Source organism: Danio rerio, chromosome 1 (genome assembly GCF_052040795.2).
Source record: "Danio rerio strain M-AB ecotype USA chromosome 1, GRCz13ab, whole genome shotgun sequence".
In the NCBI taxonomy this organism is placed as follows: Eukaryota; Metazoa; Chordata; class Actinopteri; order Cypriniformes; family Danionidae; genus Danio; species Danio rerio.
In genome coordinates, this window is record NC_141021.1 from 49,569,087 (window position 1) to 49,585,467 (window position 16,381).

At 32.4% G+C, this 16,381-nt stretch overlaps 1 protein-coding gene across 6 annotated transcripts; it reads right to left on the reverse strand.

Annotated features, from left to right (window-relative positions):
• Positions 1–4,194: 4,194 nt before the first annotated feature.
• Positions 4,195–16,043, reverse strand: mhc1zca (major histocompatibility complex class I ZCA). 6 transcript variants are annotated; one of them, XR_015476948.1, is made up of 9 exons: positions 15,915–16,043; positions 8,901–9,173; positions 8,149–8,436; positions 7,795–8,079; positions 7,336–7,685; positions 6,112–6,250; positions 5,736–5,783; positions 5,457–5,524; positions 4,195–5,212 (listed from the first exon to the last, which is right to left on the reverse strand). XR_015476948.1 is itself a non-coding variant. In XM_087237698.1 (9 exons), exons 1-9 carry the CDS (start codon positions 15,976–15,978, stop codon positions 5,210–5,212), a joined length of 1,179 nt encoding a protein of 392 aa, XP_087093824.1. In that variant the 5' UTR covers positions 15,979–16,043; the 3' UTR covers positions 4,195–5,209. The 6 variants fall into 6 exon arrangements, 5 of the variants coding, with proteins under 5 accessions (XP_087093824.1, XP_087093823.1, XP_087093826.1 ...); XM_087237698.1 differs by having other exon boundaries at positions 6,112–6,144; positions 7,569–7,685; XM_087237697.1 differs by lacking the exon at positions 6,112–6,250 and adding an exon at positions 7,174–7,215 and having other exon boundaries at positions 7,569–7,685.
• Between the last annotated feature and the right edge of the window lie 338 nt (positions 16,044–16,381).

Sequence of the window (16,381 nt, forward strand, 5' to 3'; positions counted from 1 at the left end):
TAGACAACAACAATATAGAGTGTGTAGCGAGTAATAATAACAGCTGCAAAATGTAGACTAAGTAACAGATTAAATAAAACTTAAAACCTCAGTTATTGAAGCACGTGTGGCAAGATTCTAAACAAATATTTAAAATTATCTTCAGGTTTTATCATTTTACCACTAGATGGCAGCAAACACTGAGCAAACTTTCATTCTTTCATTCAGTGTGTGTGTGTTTGTGTGTGTGTTATGTATCGAGTTTTTAATTTAATTTAAGGCATACATTTTGAGTTTTTTCTCATTTATTCATTTCTTGTTAAGAAATGAAAAGTGATTTTGTTGTATAAAACTGTACATGCTGGTTCTTGGAAAAAATATTTAAAAAAACAGAAAAACGTTCACTGACAATGCAAAACAAGCCCACAAAAAGGCGGGACTTGGCAATGCGGGTAGTCTGGATGTTATGATATCTACAATTACATTCTTCCTTGTCACAAAGCTTAATGCAGATATTTCCAAAGAAATATTCTCCTTGTCAAAAATCTGATTGAGATATCTCTAGTTACATTGCAAATATCTTTAAATGAGTTTTGACTAGTCATAAAATTATTATTACTAGTATATTGCAAGGGGTATTTAATGCTAATATGGCTTACCATAAGCCACGCCCCTTGAAGAGCGTAAACCAATACTAAAACAGAAAGCGCTGCTCAGCATCAGCATCACTAGTAACTAGGAGAAAGGTGAGATGTGGTGTTTGAGTTCTTTTCTTGTTGACACGGATAAGAGGAGGTGTAGAATTTTCTACAGAGATTTACACGATAAAACAAACGTTATTAACTGGTTTTGTGGCGGATTGCCAGCTATCAGGTTAGCATAATATGAACACAAAGCTGCGATTTTTATCCGATTTTTCTTTTATTTTGTAGGGGGAAGAGGTTTGGATAAACCTCTGGCGATCAGCAGTCGGATGCTATTTTTGGCATGTCAGAAATTTGGGTTTGGTCCTACCTCGGAATCGCACAATTGAATAAGATCAGCTCTATGAGTGTTTAAAATAATCTGTCATATGGAGACATTAAAAGATTTTGAAAAATCAAAAAGCAAGATATTTTATTTTATTAGAGGATTTCATTATTTGAAAATTAAGCTTATACCAGCTCAAGCTGTGTTATGGAAGCTGGTGGTAACTGGTTAGAACACCCAATTCCAGCTTACTGTATATGTTTATAGTTGCATAGGTTTCAATGGGAAATTTAATCATCTATTTTCATTGGTAGATTTAATGCTTTGTTGATTAAAATTTTTTTGTGTGCTAACAACAGCTTCCAGATGTAATATATATATATATATATATACACACACACACACACACACACACACACACACACACACACACACACACACACACACACATATATATATATATATATATATATATATATATATATATATACACACACACACACACACACACACACACACACACACACACACATACATACATACATACATACACATACATACACACACACAGTTGAAGTCAGATTTATTAGCCCCCCTGTTTATTTTTCCCCAGTTTCTTTTTAACGGAAATAAGATTTTTTTCCAACACATTTATAAACATAATAGTTTTAATAACTCATTTCTAACTAATTTCTTTTATCTTTGCCATGATTATAGTAAATAATACTTTCATAGATATTTTTCAAGACACTTCTATACAGCTTAAAGTGACATTTAAAGTGGTTAATTAGGTTAACTTGGCAGGTTAGGGTAATTAGGCAAGTTATTGTATAACGATTGTTTGTTCTGTAGACTATTGAAAAAAAATAGCTTGAAGGGGCTAATAATTTTGACCTTAAAATGGTGTTTAAAAAATTATTAACTGATTTTATTGTAGGTGAAATAAAACAAATAAGACTTTCTCTAAAAGGAAAAATATTATCAGACATGAAAATTTCCTTGCTCTGTTAAACATCATTTAGGAAATATTTAAAAAAGAAAAAAAAATTCAAAGGAGGGCAAATAATTCTGACTTCAACTGTATATGTATATATATATATATATATATATATATATATATATAATATTGCTTTATATCAGTAAATATTCTTAATTAAACGATGCATTTTTCTTTAATATTCATTACTTAAATGACATCAGTTACATTGCTTAAATTAATATTTAATTAAGTGGCACTTCAATTATTTATCATGCTATTTACTATACTAAATAAACTTTTTACAGGTTCTGAAAACTATTTACAGGTTTCTGAAAATCACTGTTTTGACTTTTTTTGCTTACAGCTGTAACTTCTTGCCCAACTTCTTAGCAAAATCAGTGACTGTGTCTTTAACAAAGTTCTATCACAGTTATAATACCCTTGCCATTAATACAATGTCTTTTTCGAAACTCATTATAATTAAACATTTCTAAAATGTTTCTGCTTCTCAAATAGTTGCTGGCAACAGTCATGGTAGGATAGTTGTGAGTTGGTCTTAGTCTTTAGAACGACTTCTAACATTGGATTGATTTCTGAGCTTGTTTTAGCACTAAAACCTTTTATGTAATGCTTTTAGAGCAAATATTTTTGGATTCTGGATTCACCCACCTTTTTAAGATTTCTTAAATAGCAAGTTAGGAGCTAATTTTAATCTTAAGATATTTTGTGAATATAAATGCAATATATTTTAGTTTTTTTCAAATCTTCTAATGGGGTGTTGATGCTGCTGCAGAACAGCTTTCCCAGATTACTGCCCACACAGATGCCTCTGTAATTGTTGGGGTCTGGTTTGTCTCTTTTGAATATGGGCGTTATTAATCCTTTATTCCATATATCAGGAAAATGACCAGCACTCAGAACTTAATTGAACAGTTTCATTATAGCCAATTGAAATTTGTGTGTGTGTGTTTTTTTTTAATAATTTAATTAATTTATATACTGTCTGGACCATTTGCCTTTTTTGTTTGTAGAACTTATATTTAATCTTGTAGATCTTTTTCTGTTATTGTCTAACAGATTTTGGTATTTGTCAAATATTTGCTCTGTATGGGTTCATTTATTATATATATATATATATATATATATATATATATATATATATATATATATATATATATATATATATATATATATATATATATATATATATATATATATACACAATTGTTTTGTACTGTTTAATTTACTAAACAAATTTTCAAAGTGTTTTTTCCAGTTGTCTCCATTTTCTATTGTTTGCTGATAAGAATTCTTTATCATTCTTTATTCACGTTGGCCAAGAAAATGCTTAAAATAACAGATTCTTTGATTGTTATGAGCTGTTTTTGGATTTACTCTTTCTTTTTTCTGATTGTGTTTTCATATTTTTAAGCTGCCTGCCGAGTTAAAGACCAGCTTAAAAGTAAATACTGTTGGTCTACTGCCACCTATGATTATGATGTGTTTTTTTGTGTTTTAATAATACAATCATATTAATCATAACAATGGATGACATCAAGTACAATAATATACAAGGAAAATTAATAATTAAAAAAATAAATAAAATAAGATAATAAAAAACAGGGTACAGAGGCAAACTATCAAGTTACCGGTAAACAATATTTAATATATACAAAGTTCTTATAAAATTTCACAGTTTTAACACTTTTTTGCTGTAAACATTTTGTAAAGTAGTAATTAAACAGTTTAAGTCTCCATATGACCTTTGTTTTGGGTGAATCCGTGTTGCTATGACATCATAGAAAGCGCATAGACCCTAAATTTGCGGCAAACTTGACTAAAAGTCATCACTGCAACACATCAGATAACCTGTGTCCTGCTTTAAATAGGCCTTAATAAAATAATAAAGTGAGAGACTGTTACAAAGGTTATAATTATGGTTAGAATCCACCCAATCTAGCACTGACGACAGGTATAGGCCTGTGATTTTATCTGCCTCTAACAAACAAGTTAGTTCTCTCCTCAAGTTATCAGTACAGCTAACATGAGTCACAGAGAAATGTTTAAAGTGAAATGAGAGGTTCAGAAGCATATACAGTAAGTATAAATATACATGAATGTAAATAAAGTTCTACCAAAAACAGCTTCAAGCCTCCCTTAGAAACTCTTGTGTTGTGTTACTTTTAGAAATGAAAGCTGAATAGTTAAACACACTTTAGCTTTTAATGAATACAGTCAACAACAATAATAATGATTACAGTAACCATTTTTTCACCCTTTTTAAACACACTTTATTGTGAAGAAAGTGCAATAATTCACAATATGCTCAGTTTTTAAACAAAGCCAAAACTATACATTGACAAAGTTGGTTTTATATTTACGCATTCGTTCAGTGACAACTTGTGACATGCTCCCTATAAATATCTGGCTTGAAATCACATGTAAGTATGACTTTAAAACAACATTAGCTCTATTTCACAGACTGTGAACAATGCTGTACTTTGATATTCATAGGCTGCTAATATGATTTTACTATTCAGAATTTGCAAAGAATACTTTTCTGTAATTGTATTATTAAGGAGAAAGTCAGAATGTGCGAATATAAAAACCAACTTTACCTTTTTTTGTAAAAGCACTATATATGACAGCTATAAAATTAACCACATTTATGATATAGCTTATTTAGGAAACATAATAACTTATTAACAGGAAAATATCCTTATAACATGAATGCATCTTATATTATGAAGAAATATTACAAGATCACCCATAATTATTTATATCAAAACTGAAAATTAAATCTAAATTAAGCAACTAATATAAAACAACCACATAATTTTACAGAGTGAGAAACTGAAAAAATGTATTTTCTATTTTTTTGTAGAGCGTTGAGGATCATTTTGCGATACATTCATCAAATAAGCTCTGGGTGTTTATTGATGCTAAAAAGTGCACACATTTAAAACCAGCATTGAAAATATCAGGGGAAAAACAAGAAAGAAAAAAAACACTCAATTTCATCTTTTAGATGTAGAAATAGTAGAAAAGTAAAAAAATCTGTGAGAAAATATATAATGAACAAAACCAAATTTTAGGAGAAATTTTAAGAAAAACAAAAGACAGGATTATCTGTAATGACTATCTGATGTTCCGACTTTGTTTACCTATTCAGTTCTCTCTCAGTAGACTTTTTTCCTCTTTATTTAACAGGCATTTTTAACTTGCAGTGTTTCCATCAGTAGATTGTCCTTCTGCAGCTGGTGGTTTATTTTTGGACCTCTCTCACTGAAATACAAGCATAAATACATGTTATTTAAAATAGAATTAAGATTTGTACTGATACATACAACTACAGCCAAACTACACAACAAATTTTAAATCAACATATTGTCTGTGTGCCAGAATGTAAACTTACAAACTTAGGCAAAATAGCTACCTACATCGCAAACAAGGGTGAATGGCCTAAACAGAAAAGTGTTATACAGTGGACCTTCTGGCTTTACTAGTATTGCACTTAAATCATAGTTACCACATTGTCCATTTTGTCCTGTGAGTTAGTAGGACTGCTTTCTGAACTTCCATCACTACTCCCTTTACCTGTTGAGGTACAGTGAAATGTCAAAGTGAGCTTTGCATGTCATTTTTTAAAACAGTTAGCCAAAATTTTGTCTAGCAAAAAAAGGAAGTATAACTGTAAGCTGTGAAAGTCATGCAGTAGGACACTATGCATTTAATCAATCAGTTTGATTTTGGTGCAATAATAAGAAAGGCATGTGCCAATCTATAATTAAATGAAAAGAATATTCACCAGAGTCAGCTGAACCATCTGGCATAAAGCGTTTCTCATCTGTATTTCCTGTAACATGTTGATATTCAAGTCACACCATCAAGAAATAAAAGACAATTAAAACTTGGACATTTTAGAAGTGTATAACTAAACATTAGAAATACACTTTAGTTGGATTTATTAATATATTTCAATTTATTTTATTAGATTTTTCATTTCATTTTATTTTTATTCTGAACAAAAAAAAAATTTCATAGACTTCATCATTATTGAAAAGTATTTTAGTTTTTAAGGATCACAGTCAATAACAATAATAAGCTTCACATTAACCTAATGTTCCACCATTTTAAACCCCACTTGCTTATTGTTAACAAAAAGGAAAAAGAAGAATATTCACCAGAGACAGTAAAGTGTTTCTCATCCGTATTTCCTGCAACATGCAGATATTCAAGTCACACCATCAAGAAGTAAAAGACAATCACAGTTTAATTTTGTTTTGAGGCTTACTTCAACACAGCCTGGACATTTCACTTATACTGCACTTTGATTGAAAAATATAAGTAAATGGAAAATAGGTTTTTCTCCACCAGTTTGGCACATTTCTCAATAATACTGCTAATACTGTACATGACTGTAAATACCAAAAACAGCATCAACATCCCTCAACCCTCCCTTAGATAATCTAGTGTTGTCGCTTTTAAAAATGAAAAAGACAATTGTTAGACACTTTAGAAGTGTATAACCAAACATTAGAAATACACTTTAGATTGATTTATTGATATATTATGATTTATTTTATTTAATTTCTATTTCAAACAAAAAAATCATACACTCAAACAATTCTTTAAACAAAATACACTTCATCATGGTTGAAAAGTTTTTTAGTTTTTAATGATTACAGTCAATTAGGCATGGGACCATAACCGTGTTCAATGTATACCACGGTTTGGAAAAGTCAAGGTTTTAAAACCACCTAAATTTTCAGTAATACCAAAGGTATGTGTAGGATTTTTTATTTTATTATTTTTTTAGGACAACAGCATTTCAAGCAGAAAAGATATCTAAAGATGCCATTTTAAATTGTAAAGGAATCTGTGTTTTTGAAACTAATAAAGACAGCAGAAGTCAATGATTCATTTGAATAATTTAGCCTGACATGTCTCCTGCTATAAAATGTTCTAACTCTTACAAAAACTACAATATATTGTGTTCAAAGGTGAATAAAGATTGTTGTTTTTTACCAAGACATTTAAAAAGAAACATTTTTAGAGTAGTGAGCACAATACCATGATACCGGGAAACCGTGATATTTTTATCCAGGGTCATGATACAATCAGAATTTTATACTGGCCTATGCCTACAGTCAATAATAACAATAAGATTTATAATAACTTAATGTTCCACCATTTTCTAACCCACTTGCTTATTGATAACAAAAAGGAATAAGAAGAATATTCACCAGAGACAGTTAATACGACAGAGCGTTTCTCATCCTTATTTACTGTAACATGCAGATATTCAAGTCACACCATCAAGAAATCAAAAGACAATCACCAGTGAATGTTGTTTTGCTACTCTCTTCAGCACTCTCTTCAACACAGCCTGAACATTTCACTTATACTGCACTTTAATTGAATATTAATTTGAACTTACAATTAATGAAAAATGTAGAAGTACATGTTAAAACGGTTTTATTCCACCGGTTTGACACATTTCTCAAAAGTGATCTAATTTTTCTTAAAACAATGAACCATCTAAAAGTATTTTCACCTAGAAGGAGTGCATTTTAAAATATACCAAACATTCCTTTAAAACAATTCTAAAATTAAAGAGAGAGGAAATGTCTCTACTCACCAATTATGTTCTTCTTTTTTAAAATCCAAACTGCTCCACCAATGGCTCCCAGCAGAATCAAAACTCCAATTATTGCTGCAATGATGGCTATGGGAGGCTCTAAAGGGTACTCACCATCTACACAAATGCAAAGACAAGTATTTTACATTTTAATCAACCATTTGAATTTAGTTTTGACAAAAGAAAGTGGAGGTTCACAAGTGGTATTTCTGTATGCTTTGATTACACCATCTGACGATGATTGGTTGCTTAAGGGTTCTGCGGTCCACATAACAGTCATATTCTGCTTTTTCATCCTCATAGATGTAAGTGCTCTTTCTCAGCTGAAAGGTCCCATCATGGTTTGGTCTAACTCCTGAAGATTCAAGATCATTATCAGGCAGTGGCGTGCGGTATTTCCTTATGGTTAAAGTCATATCTTTGGGGTAGAATCCAGTGGCCAGACAAGTCAGTTTTAGCTTGATTTTGCCACTGATAATCCTCTTCGTAAACACATGAACATCTGGGGGAGCTGAAATCACAAGTATATATTTTATCAGTCAGTTCTATAACACTAACCAAATGCTGTATGTTTACTCACAGACTTGTTTAAGCTCCTGATCTTCGTATTCTCTGAATTTGTTGAGCCAGTCCACACACTCTTTTTCCAGGTAGCCCTTGGTGTACTGATTTAGGATGGGCACATTATCCCATTTCCTCTTGGTTGGAAGAGCTGCGTCCACTGGGGCAACCCACTGAGAATCCGCATCATCAAAAGCCAGAAAGTTTTCTCCATCATAGCTGTACTCATCAATGCCTTTAGAAAATCGGTGTTCATTCCCCTGACTCTCAGTTTCACAACCATGTCTCCACTGAAGAACATGAACATCTGAAACAGACACAAATTAAACTGACTGTGAGATGAAAAAGCAAAAGCAAAGATTATACAGATATAACGTTATAATGATATATGACCAATAATGGTCAAACGTTTTAATGGTTAAAAAGGTCTCTTCTGCTCACCAAGCCTGAATTTATTTGATCTAAATAGAGCAAAAAGTAAGTGAAAATTTGAAAGACTTTTTATCATATTAAAAGCTGTTTTCTATTGGAATATTTCTAAATGTAATGTATTCCTGTGATTCCAAGGCTGAATTTTTAGCTTCACTCTAGTTTTTTTTTTATGTAAACTGTTAATAAATACTGATGATGACAATAATAATAATATAATTTGAAACAGTAAACTAGCATATTAGAATTATTTCTGAATTATCATATAAGTGGATTTAAAATTACAGTAATAAATTACATTAAAATATTAAGTATTAATATAAAGTTATTACCATTCCTCACCTGAATTATTGTGTCTCATTCGTTCCATCAGGATGCCGACGTTCACATTAAACCACTGTTCTTTGCTCTTTCTGGACTGGGTGCCTTTTTCCCAGTAATCTTCCTGCATTTTCTCTTTCATCCAGTGCTGTTTAGGAATCTTCTTCTGCTCTTGGCTGTTGTAATAGTCAATCTGTCTGTCATCAAGCAAACCCATTGCAGTGAATTGATAGATGCCCGGCAGGTCGACAGGTCTGGATAAAGCTGTGTATATGTAGTAGAGGGAGTGTTTTTCTGTATTGAAAGAGAACAAAACATGAAAATGTCAAAAACACATGATCCACATGGTCATTTTTAAGAATACATTATGAAAGTAGCGTCATGATGGAGTGGTGACATCTGACCATCACAAACAAATCTGGTTAGACTGTTTTAAGATGTTTTTGTCTTTTCCTTTCAACCTATAGACCAAGCATTGCAGCATCTGTAGCAATTGATCATTGCTCTTATATTTGGCACAGCCAAGGTCAGTTTAGTCTGTCTGGGGTTTCTAAAGCTTCTAAATTGTCTGGGATTTGGCATTTGGTTTCGCTTTCTAAGCCATCGTCATTTTTATTTGAAGCCTGATTTACTTTCGCTTGGCTTCGCAGTTGACTGTGTGCACATCCGCAAGACAGAGAGAAACATTCTATAATTAATTATTTGATCTAAACGACTCAAATAAACTTTTCTATTTACTCAGAGAGGATAAAATTACATCTAAACTGAAAATATATGTACACTGTAAGAAATGCTTAATTAACTCATTTGCCTTATTAAATGATCTACATTTATTCTTGCGAGTATCATAATTTTTAGATTTCCTTTATGCTATTTGTTTCTCATTTGCTGTATATATTTTATTAATTTGATGATGTTGATTTATCACATATTTTATACATATCTAACATGCTTTGGCAATACTGTACAAAATGTCAACAGCAGTTTTACCTGTTAGTGGGTGCACATGGCTCCTGAACAGAATAAAAGTATAGTAATAGTGGATTTATTGTTTTATTTCAAGTCTTTTCTCTTTAAAATCGTCAACCCCTTGAAAAGAAACAGTGTATAATAAATAACAATATTGGTAAAAATCCCTTTTTGGTTGCATAGGTAACCTCGTTTCATGGGCAAAAGGTTTGTTTCAATCCGGCAACCACCATTTGTCATTTTAAAAAATTATCGCAACATGCTTAATATTCAACCCATAAGGAATTAAACTAAGACGAGATTTAATATCTGGCTTCAAAGAGATTTATCCCTGAATGGTAGGGTTTTACTGTCCAAAGCAGAAGGGATATCAAGATCTGCTGATGCGTCTTTAGCTCTAGAGATGCCCTCTAATTTAAACAAAGACTAAAGACAAAATGCTATTTTGGAGGAATAGACATCACTATTTAAAAAAGGAAATTATGTGTAAACAAAAATTCAATGGTGGGTTATCCGTGTTAAGTTTTAAAACTTTAAACAATACATTCAAAATTGGTTAATTAAATTCATGTAAGAAAAGAACAGTATGTGGTATACTTTTCCAAAAACACATATTTGACATGATGGGGGTATAGAATTTCTGTTGAGATGTAATTTTAAAAGGTGCGACGCGGTGGTGCAGTGGGTAGCATGTTCAACTAACAGCAAGAAGGTTGGTGGTTTGAGCCTCAGCTGGGTCAGTTGGTGTTTCTGTGTGGAGTTTGCATGTTCTCCCCGTGTTCGCGTGGATTTCCTCTGGGTGGTCCGGTTTCCCCCACAAGTCCAAAATGGTACAGGTGAATTGGTTAAGCTAAATTGGCTGTAAAGTGTGTGAGAGTGTATGGATATTTCCCAGTGATGGGTTGTGGCTGGAAGGGCATTGGTTGCGTAAAACATGTGCTGGATAAGTTGGCGGTTTATTCCGCTGTGGTAACCCCGGATTAATAAAAGGACTAAGCCGAAAAAAAATAGGAAATGTAATTTTAAATTTTACAAAATTTCAGTGAAATTTGCTAAATTTCACAAACAAGCTTTATTGGTCTGGATGCTGGTATTTAAGCATAAATTTTCCCCAAACAAGTATATTATTTACAATGGTAGATGTATTCAATATAACAATAAATCTCTGTTCTTCTTCTTCTTCTTCTTCTTCTTATTTAATATCTTACAGTGAATTTTAGATACATTTGGTTTTCCAGCTACTCCATATTGTATTTGATACCATATCTCAACAGCTTCTTTATTTTATAAGAGAGTATGGAAATACATTTAGAAGGAAAATTTGTTGAAGAAAACCTTTTTTTAAAGAAGATATTGATATTATTAAACAAAGTTATACTCATAAATATATTAGAAATATTATAACAGGTCATACAGTTATATATAATAGTTTTAAATGGACCAATGTATTCATGAATATAAAATGGAAAAAAGCTTGGCGTTCTCATTAAATAGTTTGTATAAATAACTAAGTAAAAGAAGTTACATTTGAAATTTTACATTGTATATATCCAGTTAAAGAGGTTTTAGAGAGATTTAAATTGGATATTGATTAATCCTGTGATTTTTGTTACATGGAAACGGAATCTATTGTCCATGTTTTGTAATTGTACACAAGTATTTTCTGGGTGGATGTGGAAAATTTTCTTAGAAAAACAAACAAATATTGTATTCAAGTTACAAAATTTTGATATTTGCATTTATTATGTCAATATATGTAAAAAATGTACCTTTCTAGTACAACTTTTTATTATTATGAGAACATTTCATATACAAAAAATGGACTGGATCAAAATTTTGTTCACCTTCTTCAAGAGACTAAGGACTAAGAAGCTAAGAAGAGCTAAGAAGCTAAGAAGACTTGTCATATGCTTAAGGAATATAAGATTTTTATTGCTGAATATTTTTTATGTACACTCTGGCATATATTTGTGTATAATAGTAATAAAAAAGATCAACGTTAATTCAATGTCAAGAGAAACGTATATGTAGGTTGAAATTATGTCATTTTGCTATCTAGGTCCTTTCATTAACAAGTTTCTAGCCTGTTTTTATTAACAGGTCATACTCAAATAAAAATGTGCTCTATAAGGTTTTTTAGACAACAGTGTTTTGATCTAATTATCATTTTATCAGTGGTGCCCCCAGAAAATGTTCTTAGGGGTGGCCAAGTAAGGCCACACCAAATCTTGGGGTGGCACCCAATGGCACCCTATTTTGAGCCACAATATATTAATACATGTTCTTCTATTGATGTACCTTTTTGCAAAATACACCCACTAATCATTGAGATTTCTGGCCCTTTTAAGTCAACCAGCAAAAAAATAGAGTTACTAAATAAACTAGATTCTGGAAAGCTGATTTCAAAATGCATTTATTTATTTATTTATTTTGGATTCGTGGTTTTCAATTAGATAAAACCCAACTTTTCATTTCAAGAATAATAATTTCTTAATAAAAAGTGTGAAATCTCCGTGAATCAGCCACATATGTGTCACTATCCACAATAATTTAGTGGCTACATTCTTTTATTAATTACTTTATTTATTGAAATATTGTGAATTTACGTAAGTCCATTTAAATTAATATTATCAACAACTAAATCATATTGGGCTTTCCACAGTGGTGGCCAGAGTTTACACCTGAGGGGCGCCCGGCAGGCACTTTTTTCCAGGGGTTTCAGTACAGCGTAACCGCTACAACGTCATCGGGTGGGCGTGGCCTTTCTGTGAATTTGCATAGGTCACGGATCATGCGCAGATTGTGAAAACAGCCGTTTGATTCAGATACCTGTACGTATTAGCACGGGTTTCGTGTCAAATGCATTTTATATGAAGTACAAAATAGCTGTCCTGATCGCAGGTGTTTCATGTGAAGTCAGTGTATGTTATATTAAACAAATTAACTTAAGATACCTCTCAGATTACATTAATACTGTTATAACTTAAGATACAACTCGGGTATCCCAGGGCTTTTGTGTCAAATACTTTATATATCATATACAGTAACATCAGATACCTGTCCTGATCCCAGGGGTTTCATGTATGATCACTTTAATATTATATACAGTAACATCAGATACCTGTCCTGATCTCAGGGGTTTCATGTATAATTACTTTTATATTAGTTAACATCAGATACCTGTCCTGATCCCAGGGGTTTCATGTATGATCACTTTTATATGTATTAACATCAGATACCTGTCCTGATCCCAGGTGTTTCATGTATGATCACTTTTATATTATATACATTAACATCAGATACCTGTCCTGATCCCAGGTGTTTCATGTATGATCACTTTTATATGTATTAACATCAGATACCTGTCCTGCAGTGGCGCAAAAAGGGGGTATGCAGTATATGCGGCGCATAGGGGCGCCACACATGGGGGGCGCCATTGTGCCAAAACTATTTTTGAAATTATCCATATTAAAAGTTTCAAATTATATATATATATATATATATATATATATATATATATATATATATATATATATATATATATATATATATATATATATTTGTTAAAAATGTTTATTTAGCATTTTATATGCGTATAATATTGTATTTTAATAAATAAAAAAACATTTAACCCACCCCCATTTTTCATACCATATACATGTTTTTATGAATTTATTATGTATCATATTGATTCATCTGGCCTTTTGGTAACTTCTTAGCTCAAAACTATTTTAATTTTAGTTACAAACAAAGTTATAACATTTCAATTAAATAGAACATTTGTTTGTTTCTGTTTTTTTTTTTTACACTAAACATTTGACATTTTTATTTAACTTTTAGCAGTTTCAGTCAATTGTTCTTGCAAAGACAGACCTTACACTTCTCACAGTATGCATGTGAGAAGTAATTGCAATGTTCTTTTGACCTTTAGGACTCCCATGTTTATCATTTTGTTTTGACAAATGTAGTACAAAAAGTCCAAAAGCAAGGCTAGTCAAGGTGATATAATCATTTAGTGAGGGAAAAATAAATTGAGCAGAAATTTGGGGTGTTATGAGATGCATTTCTTTGCGACTTAACATGCTTAATGTAATTATACCTTTTACTACTTCATACTATTTCAGTTGTGTTCAGAACTGCGAAACTGTATTTTTTGAAGCATATTGATATCTTTATGAAAAAATATCTTGAATTTATTGATGGAATTATTTTCCACATTTTATCACTTGCCTGTTATAAAATATAGTTGGATTGAAGGGGGGCGCGCAAAAGTTGAAGCCGCATACCCATCAGTAAATGTGCAGTTGCGCCCCTGCTGTCCTGATCCCAGGTGTTTCATGTATGATCACTTTTATATTATATACATTAACATCGGATACCTGTCCTGATCCCAGGTGTTTCATGTATGATCACTTTTATATTATATACATTAACATCGGATACCTGTCCTGATCCCAGGTGTTTCATGTATGATCAATTTTATATTATATACAGTAACATCAAATACCTGTCCTGATCCCAGGGGTTTCATGTATGATCACTTTTATATTATATACGGTAACATCAGATACCTGTCCTGATCCCAGGTGTTTCATGTATGATCACTTTTATATTATATACGGTAACATCAGATACCTGTCCTGATCCCAGGTGTTTCATGTATGATCACTTTTATATTATATACGGTAACATCAGATACCTGTCCTGATCCCAGGTGTTTCATGTATGATCACTTTTATATTATATACGGTAACATCGGATACCTGTCCTGATCCCAGGGGTTTCATGTATGATCACTTTTATATGTATTAACATCAGATACCTGTCCTGATCTCAGGTGTTTCATGTATGATCACTTTTATATTAGTTAACATCAGATACCTGTCCTGATCTCAGGTGTTTTGTGTATGTTGACTTTAAATAAAAATAGAAAATAAATATGAGTTATGTTAATTAACTAAGATCGAGAAAGAGAAATTAACCACGGTTTATTACAGAAAATGTGGTATTTATTTGTTTAAACATGACTGAATACCATATTTTAAACTACAAAAACACAGTTCATCTTACCACAACCATTATTATTTAGTTTAAAATGGGAGTACAAAAGCCTAGAGACAGTAAAACGGAGTAATACGGATTAAAACGAGGTCAGCTGTTTTTGCTAATTAAATCTTTAAAATATAACATTACAACAACAAAAAAATAACCTGTATGATTGTTTTTTCCTTCGTTTTTCACCGCGGTAGGTTCTTTATGCATAATCATCCTGTTTGAAATGACCGCGCTAAAAAAGAACCTGTACTGCGCATGATCGGTGACCTCTTCTTCTTCTTCTTCTTTCTGTTTTATGGCGACTAACTCATTAAAAAGCATTATCGCCACCTACTGTACAGAATCTTACTCCGATGATGGGTCTGAATATTAGAAAGGGCAACAGAAAGAAACGAGGATCGGTGACCTCTCAGTATTGTTTTTTTTAAGGGGGCGTTTCCCAAACACGACCGAGCCACACCCATTTTACGTCGTGGTAATGAAACCCCTGGAATTGAGTGCATGCCGAGGGCGCCCCTGCATTTTATTGGATCCGGTAGAGCAGGCACAACATAAGGCGGTGTTGCCAGATTGGGTGGTTTTGAATTTGATTGTGCGGGTAAAAAATGACATAGGCGGGTAGAGAAATGTATGGCGGTTTTGAAAACGGCGTTCCCCCGGGCCCCTTCATGGTAGCCTCCAGATTTATGTGCGGTTGTTTTTGCATTTCGGAGGGTTATGGAATCAGTCAGCTACATCTGGCAACACTGCAGGCGGAAGTAGGAGGTTCCCTGAATCTAAAGTATTTGCTGATGGCACGCCTAGGAGGCCATCAACAGATCAAATAACCAGCACATACCATAAACAGGCAAAGCTTTTAAGACATTTTTATGCCAATATTAGGCAAGAAATACGTAGGCTATAGAGTAATAAACAGCTTGAGGGACAACAATGACGTCGATTAATTTAATTTTGATATTTAAGAAATATCATAAAAAGGCTATTTTTGAGTGAAAATAACAGCAGACTCACCGGTCCGGACTGATACAACAGAAAGGAGCATCACAGCCGAAAACAAAACGGCCAAAACAGCCATTCTGAAGCCTTTTGAGGCCGCAGCGTGTGTCTGTTTTCACCCTCACTGACGTACAGCAAGCTGTTAAAGAATTTAAACCGTGCTCAGTCTATAAATAAATATAAATATATCTCAGGCATCGGGTGGTAGCAACAGAGGGGTAGGGTACGCCCCCCTTACTTTTAGAAACCATTTAGACAGGCCCGGATTAAGAACTCAGGGGCCCCTGGGCACATTATCTTGTAGGGCCCCCTACCTGGCCGCACCCCAATAGTTGAATTTAAAAAATAAGAATAATATAATAATTTTTAAATAAAATTAATCTATAATTTGTTGCCCACATATTTAAATAAATGATATATAGTACATATGTATTTATAGTCTGCAAAGATTTAAATTATTTTTCAAAGCATTAAATAAAAAT